Source organism: Centrocercus urophasianus, unplaced genomic scaffold (genome assembly GCF_019232065.1).
Source record: "Centrocercus urophasianus isolate 14NV4802_14NV808 unplaced genomic scaffold, USGS_Curo_1.0 seq_19, whole genome shotgun sequence".
Lineage (NCBI taxonomy): Eukaryota > Metazoa > Chordata > Aves > Galliformes > Phasianidae > Centrocercus > Centrocercus urophasianus.
In genome coordinates this window covers 1,455,583-1,475,787 of record NW_024884744.1, presented here as the reverse complement: position 1 = coordinate 1,475,787, position 20,205 = coordinate 1,455,583, and the positions used below count along the sequence as shown (strand labels likewise).

The window sequence follows — 20,205 nt, the reverse complement described above, 5'->3', positions numbered from 1 at the left end:
GATCAGCTATCGTGACACTCGATTTTCATACAACCCACTGGTGAACAAGAACTGACCCTTAATGCATTTGGGGAACGTGTCCCTCAGAGTCCTTCCACGCACTGTTAATAACTGCAATTTTGGATGACTTTTCTCCACTGCATGAGACTGTTTACATCACCAAAAAAGAGAAACAAACAATTAGTGGTTTTATAAGTCTTACCATGATTTTTCTAGGAAATAAGAAAGCAAACAGATTCATCAGAGGTGAGCGGGGCCAAACAGACACTCTCACATCCAACCCCTGCTCTGCTATGTGACGTGGAGGAGGGCTGCGATCAGCAAACCCAAAGCATTCATGTTTCCTTCTCCCCCTCTTGCAGCCAAGCTGCAGACAGACACAAGGCTCGTCTCATCCTGGAGCCAGGATCGTATTTTTTCTCTTTAAAGAAGGAAGGAACATTTGCAATGACATTTTCTTCAGTGCCATTAAATTTCATAAAAGGTGGCACTGTCCCTGGCCACCCCTCGGCTGGAGGTGTAACTCAGTCACAAAAGGTGCCTTGATGTGACTCAGGGTGGAGGTATTTTCCCCCTAGAATCTACACTTGCAAGTTCTCCCCTTAAAGGCAGCCTGTTACTATGCCTTGCTCCACTCCTCTCAGAGAGCAGCAATCAGATTGTTTGCAGTGCATTAGCATACTCGAATAGATCCGTCATGGTTATTAAAAATGTTACAGAGGCCAAATATTTTGACTGAAAAAGCAAAAAAGACATTGCCAGCATCCCGAGATCCCTATCTGCTGTAAGCTTTGTGATGAACTGGCCCAAAATAAAATTACAGTGGTGGTCATTACCACTAGCAGGCTGGCACTTTGGTAATTCCACAGCAAGGAAGGGTGAGGAGGAGGCTCACCAGCCCAGAGCCATGGGTTTGAACATCCCTGGGTAAGTGAAGGGACAGAAGGCAGATCCACAGGCAGCAGTGATGCTTTAAGCAAGACATGCATGGAAAAGCTCTTGGGTACAGTATGGACATATGAGCATTAGTTGTGTGGTTTTGCAAATCACTTTGTCCCACAGAAAAAAAAAAGCAAAACCAGGAATCTAAAACTGCTGATAAAAATCTAGAGTTTGCAGAAGAGGTTTTGAGCATACGGTGGAGCAGAAAACACAAACTCCAGGTTTCTGCTTCCACACTTTGCAGACTTTGCTTTTCTGTGAGTATAACAGCAGAAGAAAACCCCTCAATACAAGCTTGCTCTCAAGTGACTCTCTGTGTAGATCTGCCAAAAATGACCATCCTGCCTCTATCCCCAACTCTCTCAGCATCATTTCTGGTTCTGCTCAATGTCCTCCCAGACCTGGTGCCCTTTTTACCGCATTTTCTCTGCCCAATAGGCAGACCAAAGTTTCTTACAAGTTTACTGTGTCAAAACCTGCAAGAGCAGTGCTCTGCTCAGCGCATTGCCAGCCTTTATTCCCTGGGAATCTTTCCCACAGATGGCCGCACACCCACTGCCCTCCTCACAGAAGTGACAGCACTGTGGAGCTGAAGCCTTAGAATTTTCAGGCAGATGACACTGCCAAGGTTACACCCAGGAGATAACAACTCAGTCGCCAGCAGCAGAGCGCAGCCCGGCAACCTGCCCCACACACCACTTTTGCCTTCAGGAAACAGGACTGAAACAAGCTTTCACAGCTCCCACGGGACTGGGAAGAACTGGAGGATGAATGAATCACTGCTCACAATCCCAGTCTTCAAGGCAGTCGACAGTGAAATCAGCGGGGCCATAAATCATAGAATCATTAAGGTTGGAAAAGATCTTGGGGACCACCGAGTCCAAGCATCACCACCTGGCTCCTCGTGCCAAAGCCTGCAGCATGCTTCAGCCTCCACCATGCTGCCTGGACCTTGGTGCATGCAGCAACGTGGTGGGAGGGCAGAGACTGGATCCAGCAGCAAACAGGCCTGCTGACACAGATGGTTTGTTGAAAACGTTGGTGCTGTTGCAACGCTTTCTTCATTTGTGTGTGCAATCAGCAAATACAGATTTAGCAACCAGGCATTGTTAAACTACGATACACTCTTCCTTCAAGATTTGTTTTGTATACTCACAATTAATAATCTGCCCTGGCACTCCTGCAGTTTCTCGGAGTTAGCACTCAATATTGGCTGCAAAGTGACAATTTGCTGTTGACACTGTTGCCTTAGGCTAAGCCACAGAGCCTGACAAACACTGCTCACATCTCCAGTAACAAAACTGAAACAAGTACTCACAATTTTAGCACAGCAACTAGGAAAAAGGGCTAAATGAGGAAATACTATTCTTCAAATCAAAGCTGAGACATCTGAGAAAGGGGAGATGATTTCAAGAGGGGGCACTGTGCATAGCCAGGCTCAGCATGTTCCCAAAACTGAGGCTGGGAAACTGTTTTAAAGCTTTAAGTGTGCCTTAAATTACCAGCTTATTTTCTGGGACACAAAGGGTTCATTTAGTGGTTTCCTGGAGTTTTCTTTAGTTGTTTCCTTTAGCTTTAGGTCCTGCTGGCTTCAGGGCTGCAGCTATGCCCTCCTATACACCAAGTTATGAATGTGTATTTGATGCATTTAACACACAATTACTGCAGGCCCTGACCCTGCAGATGGCAGCTGAGCTGGTATTCCTAATGAGCACATGGGTGAAATATAAATCACTCAGCTGTAAGATCAGACACTAAATCACAAGCCTCAAGTTTTATAATGTTTACCCTGACAAAACTATGGCTTTTCCTGTGATAAACAAACTGCTTTGTTTTCAGGAGGTCAATCGGTCAGCGATGGGCTACCTGACCTCCCTAGGTCTGCTCATCCCCATGTTTGTGATCCTTGGTTCCTGTGATCTTCTACCACCTCCTATTTTGCTCCTAGAAGAGCAAATTTCTGTGCTGTCCTCTGGCTCGTTTCAAATTTTCTTTAATTTCAATGATTTAACTTACATGGACTGATCTAATTGGGTCTTCTTTGGATCTGTTTTCATAAGGGAAATATTACTGTTGAAGACTCCTCCAATGTAGGGAGCTTAATTACTGCAGTTAATTGCCTCATTCCTAAAAAGCAAGTTTTCAAGCCAAGGTCAAATTTCCTCTGCTCCTTCTAAAGTGCTGCCTGCACTACAAATACTCAAAGTTGCATACTGGGACCCAGAAGGCTAGAAAAAAACAATCATTAAAAAGAAATGCCTAATCATAGCAGCTGCAAAATCTCAACATAAGCTAGCCTATTCCAATAGGTTTTGGTTCTTTTAGAACTACAATGTTGTGTACAGAAAAATATTTGGCTTCACCAGGAGTTAGTTAAGTGTGTCTGCTTTGCAAGACTATTTCCTCCTACCTTTGCATGCGCTGCGTTTCCCTGCCCTGTTATTCCTAACTCCTCAGTTACAATCAGCCAGGTGCAGATCTGAGCATTCACTGTTTGCTACAATCAGGTGTGCTGAGCAGTGCTGCTGTCTCAATGAGGCGCTTTCACAACTGAGACTTTTTCAAACAAGGTCACACTTCATGGATTCCATGTTACAAAATCACAGAATGACATGGGGCTCCATCTAGAAGGCTGCATGAAAGCCCTGCATGAGTTACACGAGGCGAAATCTGCAGCCTTCTGCGCTGACAAATGTTCAGAACATAAAGCAGGGATTACACTTATGCCCATGGGGAACTGCAGTTAAAACGTACCATCCTCCCTGCTTTTGCTGTCTCCAGTGATGTATTACTAGGCAAAACTAAATTGCTCTCACAAGTGCTTTATAAAACCCTTTACATTTTCCTCTGTCCATTAACGCGTTTTGCTTTGCCTGCGTTTTATCTGCACAGATTTGCAATTGCAACGTGCACAGGACTGAGTGCTGACTGCCCAAAGCACCCAGCTGCTGTGGGACTGCTCCATTTTTCTTCATCTCTGTCTGCAGTTTGTGCATTATGGCAAAGTTATAACAGTTAAAAACACATTTGACATTCCAAAGACAGCCTGCAGAATCACGCACAGCAGAATGTATCAAAACAAGAGCAACGAAGGAACTGGCATTCAGCAGTTCCATTTAAATCAAGGCTGTGCCACGTCAAATCACTTTGGGAGATACCTTAACAGTCAGGATAAAAGCCAAGTTATGAAAATTAAAGTTGACTTATTACTGTATAGAAGCCAAAAGCACACAAACTTCTTGAAACCTGATCTTCCATTTCCCAAAAACGCGAAGAGGAAAAATGCAGGAAGCATACATACTATCAGCAATGGTTCCCTTCTACGTGAGCGTTATCCATCAAGCATTCTTTAGAAATTCAGCTGGAAGATATTACTGAGACAAATCTCCTATTTAAGACAGCCCATGTTTATTAAACAGTAACTTACGTATGCACTAAAAGAACGTCCTGCTGTGCTGAGGTATCCTTGTACTCTTAAGCTGACATCACTGAAGTATATACACTAGTATATAGTAGTGCTAAAAATTACCTTACTGAAGGGGCTCACAGAAGAGTCCAGGTGTGCAGGGACAGAGACGAGCCCCAGGTTTTGCTGGAGGAAGGAAAAGGACTCAGTGGAAATAGGAGGTCCTCAGTGCTTCCCAATGTTGTGCTTTCAATGCGCCCAGCGTTGGCTCTCACCCTGCTGTTCTTCACATTCACCTTTGGAAGCAAGGTCAGTCGGGGCTGTTTAAGAAAAGTCAGAACAAGATTTCAATATGAGCTTGTGCCATCGCATGGAAAACTCTGCAATAATAGTCACATCTTATAAGTGAGAAACTAAAAGTTCTCCCTTGCTTTTGTTTACTGGATAATTTTCTTTAAATGGTTCAGGAAATCTGTTTGGACACAGCCAAGCGTGGCATACACGCCTCAGTTAAAAACTGTTGGCATGGGCAGATGGGATCAGGGATTGTGGCAGGAAATCTTAATCACAGTACATACACCAGTGCTTCAGGGACACCTTACACCTCCATCAATACACACAGCTTGACGTCATACACATGTAACAAGCTGTTCTGCTCACAAATGTGTTACATATCTGATGCCCAGACCTGCTCTCACCTAACAGACTTGCTGCTGATTTCTAGTGGCATTGGGCTGCTAAAATTCTCTGAGATGTTGATACAAACACTTCAGCACATTATCAGAACCCCTAACACAAGTTACATCAAAAAAAAACCCAACAAAATACCACCACTGTGAATTGCACCTCCTCCCGGGAATGGTAACAAAAGCCTCCTGAGTGTACTTTTAACAGTGGAACCCCAAACCCACATCTCATGTTTAGCACTGATCCAGGATGGACACGACAAAAGCAACGACCCCCACCAAAGGAGGGTTTGTTATGCATTGCATACAACCCAATGAGAATGTGCCTCTTCCCAGGCTTTCATTGCTAATGTGTAAGTGTCAGCAGGAAAACCAGAGGCCTTCCAACAGAAAATGTCAAATTTGCATCTGAGATATAAAATATTAATTTGGTTTCTGCCAGAAATTGCATTTTCTTTAAGTCCTGGGAGGGTATCAAACCCAAATCCCTGACATTTCATTTTGATTTAGTGAAACAGCAGAATAATTTCCCAGATCACGTTATATTCCCATTGGAAGGAGCACAGCTCATGAACGAGATGCTTTTAGTCAGAGGTAACAAGCACAGTGCTTGGAAGGCTGCCGTTCATCAGATGAAAGTGACGCGTTCTACAAATCGCTGCAGAGAACTGCAGTGTCTGCTCAGCACCATCATGTCTCAGGTCCAGGTATGCAAAGGAAGAGCACAACGTGCTTCACAATCACTTTGCATGTATGTAAGATGACAGAACCACTGCAGCTCTGAGGTTTGTCCTGCAGCTGGGCTTATATCTCTCCTGATCCGTACCAGCGTGCCAATCGTTACCAGGAACACCGGTTCGATATCTCAGTCCTCATCAAGAAAGTATCAGAAAAATTATAAGGGCTTGACCTAAAAACCTGCTGATGTGTAAATACAGAATTCTGAAACAGTCTGATAAAACTTACTGGACACCTGAATGCACCAGCCCATAGCAATGGGGACATTCACCTCGTGGCTTCTCCAGCTGGAATGAACATCTCCGAAAATTACAGGATAGTGCTCCTCTACAGCTCTCACACACACTGTGTGTAAGATTTTCATTGACCCTTAAGCAGTTGAAAGTCTTTTATTTGGTCTTATTATGGAATCAAAGCTGCAGCTGAGATCACAGCTTTCAATTGTTGCTTGGATTTTTTTCAGTATAACTGGTGTTTCAGTGACTGCAAGGCTCATGAGAAGTATCACACTGACCACTCTCAAGTCTGTGCTCTGTAAGCAATGTTGTTTCTCTGTATTTTCTTTAATCCTGAAACCTAAGTGCTGTTAGGTCCCTAAACCCACCATCATGCTTCTGATTAAACCCAACTGCGTGACGTGCAGAAATAAACACAACAGTTCTTACATGGATATGCAAGGAAACACACGTTTGTCAAAACAGAATGAGTAATCCAAAAAAAAGATCATTTTCTCAGAAGTTCTGGGAACATACAGTGATGCAGGAGAGAACAAAGAAGGAATTATTTCTGATCAGAATGAAGAAAATGAGATTATCACTAGATGAAGCAATGACAAGAAAACCACCAGAGAGAATAAGCCACACAGTACATCAAGGAGGCAACATACCTGAGTTGCTCAAAGAACTAGAGACAAGTGCTCCGATGTTTTTATTCCACAATTCTCTAATGCTCAGAGTAAAAATGTCTTACAGTTTATTTTTTTAAGTGGCATAAATAGGCTGTGATAATCAGGTATGTGCCTCCACACGAAAAAAAATAAATCACAGTATCGTGAGATGACCTCAGAAAGTGCTGATAAGTGACCTGCCCTTATTGCCACTGAAGTGGTCACTCCCCTCAAGACTGAGTCACCTGGTGTTACAGGAAATGCAGCAGGAAGAGTGACAGCAGGAAAGGGCACATTGCCACCATTCTGTAGGCAAGAGCTGAAAATTGGGTGATATGTTTAATAACATAAGTATGGAATACTTAATTTAGGGAATATTTAATCTGTGCACTCTGTCTTTGGTCTGGGAGATATCATGAATCCTAGGAAAGGAAAAAAAAAAAAAAAAGCAGAAATGGGATATTCTTTTTGTCTGCCCAGATCTGTCTGTTCTGGATCATCACAGAATGGCCTGGGTTGAAAAGGATCACACTGCTCATCCAGTTCCAACCCCCTGCTGTGTGCAGGACACCAACCAGCAGACCAGGCTGCCCAGAGCCACATCCAGCCTGGCCTTGAATGCCTGCAGGGATGGGGCATCCACAGCCTCCTTGGGCAACCTGTTCCAGTGCCTCACCACCCTCTGGGTGAAAAGCTTCCTCCTGATATCCAACCTAAACCTCCCATGTGACTGCTTCTGCCCCCAGCTGTGCTGCTCACCTTGCCTTTCCATCACGCAGATGTTGGACCTTCAGCATCCACTGTGCCTGGTGGGAGTGGAGTCCTGGGAATGCTCCCTGCACAGAGAACAGCGGTCACAAACGTGAGTACAAAAGGGAGGATGCTGTGAGCAAGACAGGAAAAATGTGTTTCCTCACAGCTCCTACCTCTGCTGGACCTTTGCAAACACGTCGCCTTGCAAGGAAGACAGTTTGTGATACAGTGTTACAGTATGCACAGTAAGAATTCAACCATTTGTCCCCACCTTATTTAAAACACTGAGAAGTTGCTCCCTTTTTGTGCAAACATTTACTGCCTTGGTTAAACATTGTGCAACCGAATAATTCAAAAATTGTTGTTCTGTTGCAATGCTTATTTAACAGTGACATAAGTTGAATCTCTAAAAATAAAGTGTCACAAATACCAGTGTTTCAAGGTGATTTTTACTGCTGTCAGCTATGAGGCAAACGTTAACCTCAAACAAAATAAAACACTTTGTTGGTGTAGCAAGGGGTCACGACTGAGCATCAATCCAGGGCTGCAGGGGGGAATTCCATCTGAACTGTGCTCTCAAAGCCTTCATTTTAGAGCCCACCTTTCAGAGATCCTGGGCACAGTCTGAACATCACTGCTGAGGCAGCATGGCTCTAAGGACTGCACACAGGAAAGGCACACCAGCCCAACATCCAGCTCTGCCCAGCCGTTCAGAGCTCCTTCCATCACGGCCATCTGTGCTACTAAATACTCAATTATATTCCTATTCAATGTTTAAATAGCTGCCTTAATTTCCATGCATTTTTAAACAGGCCTGAACATGTGCCCAAGATCCATTTAGTTTTCAGAGTTGTGATTAAGCAGTATAGTTCATTGTTCGTGCTTGTGCTTGACCACCTAGTGACTCTCTCACTGAGCACGTCAGGGGTTTGTTTGCTGGGGCCAGTCAGCAAAGGGAGATTTCACTGAAAGATATCATCACAGAAATCACAGAGTCATTCAGGTTGGAAAAGAGCTCAAAGATCACCAACCCCAACCCACCCTCACCATGGCCACTGAGCCACGTCCCTCAGTGCCACATCTCCATGGTTCTGGAGCACTCCACAGATGGTGCCCCAGCACTGCCTGTGCCAGAGTGGCCTGTGCCAGTGCCTTGCAATTCTTCCATGAAGAAATTCCCTACTATCTCAGCTGAACCTCCCCCAGCACAACTTGAGGCCATTACTTCTTGTCCTGTTAACACCACGCACATTCCATAATCAAAAGAAAACAACAACAAAGTAGATTAACAAAATGTTTGGTACAAATTAACAGTCTGCAACGATTTACACTCCCTTGTTGGAACATACGACCATCTTAAACCTAGCCATCCATCACTGTAAGCTCGTTTCCTTTCTCAATTATAGCTTGGGTGACTGAGAAATTCCACGTTCTTCTGTTTCACTATGCTCAGAAAGTTTGTTTCTACACTGAAATGTTTGATGGTATCAAAAAGGACTACAAAAAAAAAAAAAAGAGCCTACAAGTCCTTCTTTACTGACACAGACACCATAATCCCTTACACTTCAAGAGCTGTCCCTGTACTGCCCCAAACAACTCGTATTTAAGTGATGAATAGTTTTCAAGTTCTTCCCGTTTTTGTCATTTCCTGGCTTCAACAGTTCTGGTCTAAACTAATCCCATAAATCTAATGGGAAACCATGTTAGAGCCAATGAATATTCACTGAGACATAAATTACCTTCAACTGCTTTCTCTCTTCTTGTTTGCTTTTCTTTTAGCTCCCAACAGAACTATTACAGCAATCCTCCCCGTAGTCCAACCAACACTTAAGATACACAGGTTTTTAGAAAGCTTTTCTATTATATGCTCAATCAAAATATAGAAGACATCACTTTGGCTTTAACATTGCCTCTCCTTTTGCAAAACTGCAACACACGTCAGACATTCTGAGCATCTGCAGGAAAACACAGCCTGAGCTGAGGCAAGGCACAAAATCCATTGGGAAAACTCTGCTACCTGGATGTGCAAGAATGGAAACTGTTGCTGGTGATGCTGAATACATATGCTCAACTTTAAAAAAAATCTTATAACAAGAAAGTACCAGGCATGATCAGAAACCTTCAAAACCAAATTTCCCTGAAAAAAAAAGACATCCATATTTTAAAGTCACAGCTTAACCATTGGCAACGCCAGCCCAGAAATGCACTGAAAGATCAACTGTTCAAGGCTTTGTTTATCCAGGGGAAAACAGAACAAAAGAAAAGAAAACAAAACAAAACAAGAGGGAAATTACAGAGACAATAAGCTTTTGTGATTAATTACTGAGAATAAAATTCAAGCTGTAGTTACTGATGGAGGAAAACGGTACGTCCAATTCATTTAAAATCAAGTTACATAAAAAATAAAGAGCTTGTTTTTCACTCCACCGAGACACTGAAGTTAGAACTGGAAAAGTTGCAAAACAAAATGCATTGAATTTTGTCCAAATTCCGTGTATTACATTACAGTCATCTGCTAGTGATTAGGAGCCAGTGAGGTCTGCTGCAAAATGCTTACAAAGGATATAGAAATAGTCTTAAAATCTGAAACAAATTAGCAATAACTGGCCTCTAAGCATTTGATGAATGAGAAAAGATGGTAAGAAAATGAAAACCTCAGAACGCTTTTTAGATCAGCTGCCCTAAACAACCCTCACTTCAATTTCTAAAAGATCCAAATCAGCTGTGGAGTGTGATGTAACCACGGCACGACGTTAACACTGGGAAACTTGCCTTGTTGGTTAAAGGAGAGTGAGAAGGGTTATTAACGTGTTACTTACCTCACCATCATCCTCTTTAATCTGGACTAAGTGATCTGGAATGAGAGGTGTAAAGGTGGTAGTGAGAAGATCAGCCTGCACCACTTTCTAGATAACTAGGAAATGTCACTTCAAGCTGGATCACTTGCTTCTGTTCTTTCTGTTCAGGTATTACATACTTCAGAGCTTCACTTTTACCTTCCCTAAAAAGTCTGAAACAAAAAGGCAGAGCAGAACTCGAGGCCTGGCTCTTACAGCCTTAAAGAGTCCCACAAGAACAAGACTTAAACACTACTTCTAAATTTTGTGGAAGCAGTGAATGCCAGTGTTTGTTGGGTTTAAGAATGCATCCCCAACCCCAAAACCATTCGAGCTTTTATTTTTCCAAGCAAAATGTTTATGAATTGGAGTCACGTTAGATCAACAGCATATCATAGCAACGTAATCTCTACAGCAATTTAGGAAATTGCCCTGGAAGCTGCCTTTTGTCCCCGCTTTGTGCTACAGGCTTTCTGTCCCCACACTCAACTTCAGTTCCCGTTATTCACATTGCCTTTGTTATGCTCTGGAGAAAGGAAACAAGCATATCACTGACAGCAGCACTGACAGAGAGCAGGAAAAGGAGGAGAACGTTCGAGGGCAAAGGGAGCTCAAAGGAAGCGAAGGACAGGGCCAGAGCCTCACAGCTCAGCCCCGACACATCAGGGGCTTGCAGGTTGTGCCAGCTTAACAGCCAGAATCTATAAAAGGTATTTTAAGCCCTTATCTCTTCTTTAAGGCCCTGACCTACCACAGAACCTCAGTCACCAACACGAATAGTGCCCGTGTGCTCTAAATGGAGGCAGCGTCACTGCAGGTACACCGAGTCACCGCGCTGTGAGACCAGGAGGAAACCCGAACCTCTCAGATGTAACTGTGGGGCAGGTGAGAAGTCCTGCCCCTGGTACAGGGAGAGTCATTTTTCTGCGTAAAGCACCTAACCTTTCGCTCAAAGGCAAACCCAAATGCCGTCATCTCTGGCCCGCAAACCCCCTGCCCTCCCCGCCGGCAGGTGGGAGGGCTGAGGGAAGGGCAGGACCCGAGCGAGGAGCTCCCCGTAGCGCTTCCCGGGCGGGGAAGGGAGGGCCGTGTCCCCGCTATTAGTACCGTCCCGCCCGGATCCCGCCTCACAGCGCTCCGCCAGCACCATGCCGGGGCTCCGCGCCGCGCTGCCCGCCGCCCTCCTTCTCCTCCTCAGCTCCTTCCCGCCCGCCGCAGCCGAGCAGCCGCCGTGGCCGTGGGCTCCGGGCGTGATGCACGCGCTGAACCCCAGCGACCGCCAGGCCTCCAGGGCGGCGAGGACAGCGCTGCACTACAGCAACTACCACGGGGCGTCCCCCAGGCTGCTGCGGGCTCTGCGGCAGGTGCTGAAGGCTACCGCCAAGGTAGGAGGGGCGACGGGCGGCGGGGCAGGGGAGGGGAGCTGCCCTCAGGGCTGAGGGACGCTGAGCGAAGCGTTTCCCGCCTTCCCCACGCAGCAGCTGCACGGGGCGCCCGGCAGCCCCACGCCGCTCCGAAGCGCTGCGGACGCGCTGTTTCGGTCCTCAAGTCTTCCCCAGGGATCCCAGTGGCTTCAGACTGGGATCTCTATGAAAGATCGACGCCGACCGGCACACTTTTCACACATCAGAGAGATAACTTCCTATCAAATTTGACATAGCTACTGCATACCGTTCAGACTTTGCGCACGGCCTCCCGTCGCACACGGCGAGCAGCGCCTGGAGCCCCAGGGCACAGCTGCACGGCTCACACCGCCGCACGCGCTCTGTGGATGCAGCCGAGGGTGGCTGTGCTGGACGGGGCATTTCATGCTCCCTCTGGAACTCTGGCAGAAATCGATGACAAAAACGAACATTTGATATTTCTCACAAAGCACGCAGGTGCCCCTTTTGTACTTACTGGGCAGCGTGCACATGTAATATGGTGGAGGATAGGTCTCTATATTGCTGTGCCTGGCCAAGAAGGCTGGTTGCACCCTGGCTTGTATCAACAGCAGTGCAGCCGGCATCCATCCCTCCATACTCTTCTCCCAAACAACAGTCAGCCTGCCCAGGGAGCATTGGGGTCACCGTCCCTGAAGGTGTTCAGACCCATAAGATGCGGCACTGAGGGATGTGCTCAGTGGGCATGGTGGGGATCTCGGATTCCGGGTCTTTTCCAGCCTTCATGATTCTATGGCACAGCTCCCTGGAGCAGCACGTGTGATGGAAGCAGTGCAGGCATAACCCCACAGCTAGCGGGAGTTGAGGGGCTGGCGCAGATCTTTCCAACCTGTAACTGAATATCTGCAAGATGGAGTAAGGAAAAGGGATTTTCTCCACCCAGCATTGCCCACGTGCCTTTCAAAACAGGAAAGGAGAAATTGGCTCCTGGAGAAATGAAATGCCTCATTATTTCCTCATGGTACTCGATGCTGTGCAGCACTCCGTAACCACTTTCTGCAGGTTATTTCCCCTTTTTTCTTTGCATGCTCTGTAAAAACAAGAGGAGAAGCACAGCAGACATGGTCACTTCCTCCTTTCCTGTCCTTCCCTGTAAAAAATGAAAAGAATTTCCTGGAAGGAATGCACTATCTAATGCGAATATAAGAGTTATGGGTTTTTTGTTTGCTTTTAAGAAGGCAGTTTTCCTATTTATTAGTCTATTGTTGGATCAAGCAAAAATAGAATAGCTTTATCAGGGAATTTAATCATGAGCATTGTATTTAAAAACTGATATTATCATCCCACTAAACATTTAAATGGTGCCAATAAGAAACAGGACTGGAAAAAGCCTCCAGTACAGTAACTGTTCGATGAGGATTTTTCAAGCTCTGGTAAAATGAGCCTTCAGTGGCTCCTTCTTCCAGCAACCAGTAGTAGGCACATACCCGACACTGGCTGCAGTTCTCTGTTTTCTCATCGATTTTAGTTTAGCTTTTTAATTAAGTTTAGTTTTTTAATTTCAGTGAGTATCTTCCAGGAAACAGCAGCATGCATCTCATGGGATTGTTGACAGTTGCACTTTAAAATATGTATTTGAGAAGTGAAGCTGAAGAGCCTGGAATTCCAGAGAGAAACTCCCATACTGCTGAGCAGCTAGGCAGGTGGATCAGCAGGGAAGCACAGAGGTAAAGCTAGTTAATCACTCGACTGAACTGCAACAGTTTCTAAAATTGGGGTACCACATGCTATTTTATGGCTGGAGATCTCTCTACACAAGCTCATCTTGACACAAAACAGTGCCACGTCAGAACTATGGTACTGATATTAAAATAAGTCAATTAAAAGTTATCTACGAGTTTCTAACAGTCAGGTACCCAAGTCAGAGTGGGAAGGTAAGATCAGTTGCAGGGTAGCTTTATTATCTAGGGCACAAAAAGCAGCCGACTTTGCTGGCTTTTCCCTCCACAGCAGCCAGGGTAAAGCTGCCTGGGCTGGCTGGCAGGGATGTGTGGACCCCACACCTCTCCCTGTGTATACAAATATTTACTTTTCTTCTTGGATGCTATCTTTGACTACTTTCAGTCAGCCAGTGTTGTCTGATATCAAATATGCCTCAGCTCTTATTCGATTCACAGCGTGTGATGGTTCACAGGAATGCATTGTGGAGTAATAGTGAAAATAATAGTGGAAATCAAAGCAGTTTCTTCCATAGGACAAAGGCCCTGACGTTGTAACCAGCAGTGTGCAGGCAGGCTGCTGTGCTGGGCTACTTGAGGAAGAGGTTCAGCTGGAAACCCCACCATTACCTTCAGTTACATCAGACAGCCAAGCTTCTCCAGCTCCAGCAGTCCAACTGTTTCAGTGTCTCTCATCTGTAGTATTGATGACAAGACAAGGAATGAGCCTAGGTTGCTGTGCTTCAAACACCAATACTTCATCAAACGAAGAATGCTAGAGATAGTAGCTCTAATAACAACATCACTTTACAATAATTAGAACCTTAGGCTTAACTGCAGAGATCATGAGCAATTAAAACCTTCTGTCAGTGTCCCCAAATTACTGATTCTTTCATAAACCTGCAGTTCAGAAAGTTAGTTTTTACCAGTTTGCTACAGTAAGAGAAGAATGTAAAGCAGTAACACGTAATAATCTGTCATTTTGACTTAAGACTAAGTAGATCAGAAGGACAACATTTTGGCTAGTGCAGAAAATGGGGGCAGGAGAGAATGGCAGAGAGAAGATTGCAAAGGTCTGAACTCATCCTCTCTGTTCCTTCATTACACTCTTGGTATAATGTGGGCCCAACTCCAGACTTGGCTCTTTGTAAAGATTTCATGAAGGTAAAAATAAGAAGTGACTAAAGCAATCTGTCATCAGCAGTACCTAACTGCAGATGTACCAAAGACAGGAGCTGGGCTCACGGCCTTGCCCTGTCCATGCTGACACGATGCTGTTGATGGCTTTATGAAGGTATGGTGGGAACACAAAAGAACACATTTAGATAAGTAAGACACACACAGGTGCTTTGGATTCTAACCTTCAACGCCGTGCAAATGCCCAGATGCCCCTCCTGTTTACCTGAAGTGTACTGTGTTCAGAAAACAAACAGACTACCAAACAGCCCTGCTGCTGAACTACAGTGATTTGACTTCAGTGTACACTGTATAGCTTGCACTCTCCAGTAAAATGCATTTTCTACACACTGCATCACACACCTCACAGAGGAAAACCTTGTTAACACTGTCCTACACCAGTAGTGTGAAAAAAAAAAGCTAGAGGTTTTCAAGGGAGAATGCCTCTTACCAAAACAATCTATGCAAAACGAACCAGCTTTCAGATACAGAAATAATGCAGCTTATGTGTCAGAAAGCTTATCTAGTAAATCACAGTGCAGCATATAAAAATGCATACTTCACTCTTGACTGATTTCATCAAAGAGAGGCTTAGAAATATAGCCATCAGCTAAACAACACAAAATAGCATTCTGCAAGCAAATAGTTAATAAAGCTTTCCTTACTGTTTGCCACTCAGACTGCTCACTGGTCAGAAAATAATGGCTACAATAATGAAGTAGAGAGTATTTGGTACAAAGGCAGCCTTGCCTTCCCCCACAGTGCTAGGGGCACAGTCCAGAGAGCCACAAGGCTGCACTGCAAGCTGAGTCCTCCTCTCTTTCAGATCATTCCAGGAGTTGGTGTGAAGTATTACCTGCAGTTTACTACTGAAGACTACATAAATGGGGTAAGTTTACCATCCAACACATCTTAGAGTGTCTGTTAAACTCTAACACCTTCAAAGCGGTACACTTAAGTGTTTTTGCAAATGGGCCTTTCACAACATAAGGACCTACTGTAAGGCTTTCACCTGTCCAGCATGGGGCACAGTTTGCTCTTAGTAACACCCGAGTATCTCATCTATCAGCTCTTCTATGCAGGGGTCCAACTGCAGTTTCCTGCTTGACTTGCTGTCTTAGTAAGTCACATCAGGCAACAAAGCTTCTGAGTCAGACTTTGCAGTGGTCCAAACTCAGTGTTACACTGTGGTCCTCACCCAGCTGTAGCTCCTGCTGTGTCCACACACCACAATGAGAGCAGACATATAGCTGATTTTTTTTTTTTTAAATACAACCATCTCTCCATTTGTTGTTACAGCTGTCACTAGCAATTTTACCACAAGCGTCTGTTCTTCTATTGCACACTTATAATATTCAAATTACTTCCAGAATTTAATCTAAAGCATTAGATTACTTTTCTTTCAAGGCAGAAATATCAGACAATGAAAGTCCCATTATCAGCATTATTGCTTGAGAACTTGCAGACATTTCTGAGATGGCTCGGTACATTTCTGTTACATCTTGATTTAAAAGTTTTGTTAAATCACTTTCACCTTGTGGTTTACATTTCTTTAACTTTCTGGAGAAAAAAATAACGTTATGTACATCCTTTAAAGGTTTTTCTGATCTTTGTACAGCTTCCTACAAAGCATCCCATGTTCCTTCTCCAAACGCATGCTTCACTTATCTCTACAAAGAGCTTTTTAAGAATGCGTTGCTGGTAAATGAAGCGTTGATTAATGGTCACAGTCTGTAATTCTGCCTTTACAGGAAAATGCTGGGAGCTGCCTTGCTACAGTCTTGTACCTACAGAAGTCTCCGCCTGAAGTCAATATCAAGTGTGCTCACACTCAGGATAAGAAAGAAATCCAAGAAGAGGACAACAGATTTTACCAATATCTCCAGCATCGAACGAAACCAATAATTGCAAATGATATTCCAGGTACTCCTCCAAACAATCAACTGCACTTCATTTTATATCAAAAGAGTTTGCACACAAGTGAAGGAACGTGCAATTCAAAAAGCACAAACCCAAAGTAGCACCCTAAAGCTATAGGGCTAACGAGCAGAACAACTCACCTCACCACAAATTCTTGGGGAGAAAAATCCAACCATGTTTCGCAGCACAGTGGTAGCCAACACAATGTTGTGAACGTGTTCTGGTTTTGAAAAATAGACTGCAGTTTTACAGTCAAGTAAATGCAAAATATTCTGAAATAGCAGCAATTGCCTGAAGCCACAAACCTTCCACAGCTGTGGACAGGAATTCACAAGGGACGGGAAACAAAATTCTTCCATCCTGGAAATGGTGCACCCAGATACCTCTTTTCCTCCTGGTTAAGTAATGACCTCCACTATTGTGGATATTGGGTTTCCCACCTCATTGAGGGGAACTGGTGATTAACACCTCTTGGTAATTTCACTTCCATCATGCTGGCATACTTCTGCAGTCACAGTAAATTTAGGATCGATTCATTCTCCTCCCAGTTCACGACTGTTAAGCGCCTGCAGAAAGAGCCAGCTCCCAGGCACAGTGCCATGCCAGGCAGCAATGCTCTGTGGTTTATCCTGTTTCTGATGAACAGCCAGAATTCATCATCTTTATACGACTCTCTTTCAGACAGCCATGGAAATATTGACCATGCCCATCTTCCACTGTGGGGCTTGGCTATTGCTGGTAGCAGTTACATCATGTTGGAGAAGTCAACAGAGAACTTGGGTTACTTCATGGCACAAGTCAAGGCTGTGAAGCAGCAGGTAAGCAAATGGAAATTACACATCTGCCTTACAGGTGACAGCCTATAGAATGGCAAAGAATAAAACAGCTGCCAACATCTCACACTCTCTGTAATGGCAATGGTTCGTCCAGAAGTGGATCTGTTGGCTTCTGCAGGTTTAATCAGGAGATTTGAACGTATGATCCTGCTGTTCCTCAGCCCCATACCATGTGCTCTTTGCCCCCCTACCCAAACTTCAGGGTAGCACCAGTCCAATATGCATTCTGGTGAAAGTACCTTACACCTACAGCCTACAGAATAGGAGTTCCCAAACTTTCTCTTACTCATCTGTGCATTCATTTTTCACTCCCAAGTTACATAGAATAGCGTTTCTGAAGGAGAGTTTAATAGACAAGATTACCACATTTATTTGAGGATTAACTGAATGAATTATTACCTGTGTAAGCCTAGTTTCATGCCAGGGTACAGACATACACTGTAGTTACTGTCTTTGAAGTTTTATGCTGTAACTGCTCCTGATTCCTCCTCTGTTCGTATGCAAAAACCTGTCTTACTCCAGCCAGATATCACAGCCATCTTAAGCCCTATTCTTCTCACTTTCTATGCAAGCTAAGCGCATCAAGTAAATCAGGGTAGATTCTAAACTTCAGCAGTGTAACTTGTGTTGTTATTTGTCTTCCTTTGATGCATGACCAGATAAGGAAGGACAGTGCTGTTGAGTTTGAATTCATGATCTTGCTCCACGAAACTCCAACGCAGGTAAGAAAGCATATTCACACAGTACCTACCTCCATCAAGAGAGAAACGGGATAAAGATCACAAAAGACAATTATTGTAAAATCTCTTCTCCAGAAAATAGATCTCTGTCACATGCACCTCATTTGGACACTCGGTCACCCTCTGAGGGTGAAGTACATCTGCACTTCAGATAACCATCGGCTCGAAGATGGCTCAGGACAGGACTACGGCTCAGCTGCTGGGATGTTCCATGAAAAGGAAGGGAATTTTTAAAAGCAATTATTAGCTTTATGCACACATTAAATGGGAAACCTCTGTGTAACAGGCCTGAAGTTGTGATCATTTTTCAATCCAAGCCTCATTACAGTAAATTTGAATCATCAGTTCTTTCATCTATTTGTTCCAGAATGAACCTCTATAATTTCTCTAAATTAATGCTCTAGGGATCTACCTAAAAACTTTGCTACTATACATACACAGATAAAAATCTTGAGAAAAGTATTAATCTGTCACTAAGAGATATTTGCTGGTTTTTTTGAGATAGCTACCTGCTGATTTTTAAATAACCTCCAATAAAATAAATACCATTATACAGAGTGGAAGTTGGATTTTCTTTCACAATGCTGTTAGACCCCAACTTTCCATCTTCTCCCGGTACTTGACCTTTAAAAGGCTGTGGATGAGCAGCAAAATCTTTCCCCACAAAGCCCTGCAGAAGCCAGTAACCAGCACCTGCACTGTCCCAGTCCTGCTGACGTGCTATCAGGGGTCTGTAATCAGCTATGAGGATTCAGGTATTTAATGTGAAGGTTTATCTGGGGTTATTTAGGCTGGGTGATCTGATATCCTCCCAGATTTCGGCATTTTACACAAGTTTATTAGAGTGATGTAATGTTACCGACTGCAGGTTTTTATGTCAGCACATAACAGGCATTACAATAAATTCAGTGAAGCAGTATCTCACGTACGTTTTGTGTTGGCAAGACATTTCTCAACAAAAACACAAAGTCAGAGCTTTCAATGGCAACATTTCTTCAGTTAAAAAAGAAAAAAGGTGATGAAAATATTTTTAGAATTACAGCAAGCACATGCTGTGCACTCTGAGGCTCTATTTTAGCAGTGCACTTAACTGCAAGTTTGGTTCCCTTACTCCATTTTTACCACAGCTCTCCGTATCCAGAAGAGAAGAACTTCCAGATCAGTGTCAGGCAATGCAATCTTAAGGCAGTTAAGCAACTGCAGAACTGTAACTTCCGGACAAGTAGCAACCCTGCTGGAATCCAAAGGCAAAATTTCCACCAACTTCTTCAGGGCCAAAACTTCATTCGACCAACCACAGCCTGAAATGGTAGGTTTTTACTCAAGCAAAATTACTGGTGAGGCCAATGCAGTCGTGATCTGAGCTGAGGCTCAGACTGGTTCACAGTGAATTCTTCACGTTAAGAAAAACCAACATAGTGTGCCTCTGTGTTGTAAGGGGCTGCGTACAGACAAGAGAAGACCAAGTGCTCTCTTCCACTTTTACAGAATCACCACGGTTGGAAAAGACCTACAAGATCATCCAGTGCACCCATCCACCCATCACCAACAGTTCTCACTAAACCACGTCCCTCAACACAACGTCCAAACGTTCCTTGATCACCTCCAGGCTCAGTGACTCCTCCACCTCCCTGTGCAGCCCATTCCACCGCCTGACCACTCTTTCAGAAAAGCAGTATTTCCTAATGTCCAGCCTAAATCTCCCCAGGTGCAGCTTGAAGCCATTCCCTCTCATCCTATCCCCAGTTACACGAGAGAAGAGGCCGACCCCCATCTCACTGCAACCTCCCTTCAGGTAGTTATGGAGAGCAATAAGGTCTCCCCTGAGCCTCCTCTTCTCCACGCTCAACAATCCCAGCTCCTTCAGTTGCTCCTCATCAGGCTGTGCTCCAGACCCCTCACCAGCTTTGTTGCCCTTCTTTGAACCCACTCCAGGACCTCAATGTCTTTCTTGCAGTGAGGGACTCAAAACTGGACACAGTACTTGAGGTGCAGCCTCACCAGAGCTGAGTACAGGGAACTTTTTGCTGCTAGGAAGAGCTCAACTAAGTCAAAATCACAGACACACAAAATCTAAGGCACTCCAAAACAAAGCTCATACTTCTTTCCTTCCTTGCATCCACTGTCCCCACCTATTCACTACTCCCCCAACCTGTAGATCTTTCTCCCTTGTATTTAAGTCCAG

The 20,205-nt window shown here is 44.4% G+C and overlaps 1 protein-coding gene and 1 long non-coding RNA gene across 2 annotated transcripts; one reads left to right on the top strand and one right to left on the bottom strand.

Moving 5' to 3' along the window:
• Positions 1–23: 23 nt before the first annotated feature.
• Positions 24–11,149, bottom strand: LOC122161567. Its single transcript, XR_006169211.1, has 4 exons — positions 10,231–11,149; positions 7,418–7,494; positions 4,472–4,668; positions 24–147 (listed from the first exon to the last, which is right to left on the bottom strand). It is a non-coding gene; the product is annotated as an uncharacterized LOC122161567 (long non-coding RNA).
• Positions 11,150–11,381: 232 nt separating this feature from the next.
• LOC122161565 (ovocalyxin-32-like) lies at positions 11,382–18,573 on the top strand. The gene is made up of 6 exons (XM_042821090.1): positions 11,382–11,633; positions 15,351–15,413; positions 16,276–16,447; positions 17,126–17,262; positions 17,940–18,002; positions 18,096–18,573. The coding sequence occupies exons 1-6, from the start codon at positions 11,397–11,399 to the stop codon at positions 18,252–18,254; spliced, it is 831 nt and encodes a 276-aa protein (XP_042677024.1). The 5' UTR covers positions 11,382–11,396; the 3' UTR covers positions 18,255–18,573.
• Positions 18,574–20,205: the final 1,632 nt, after the last annotated feature.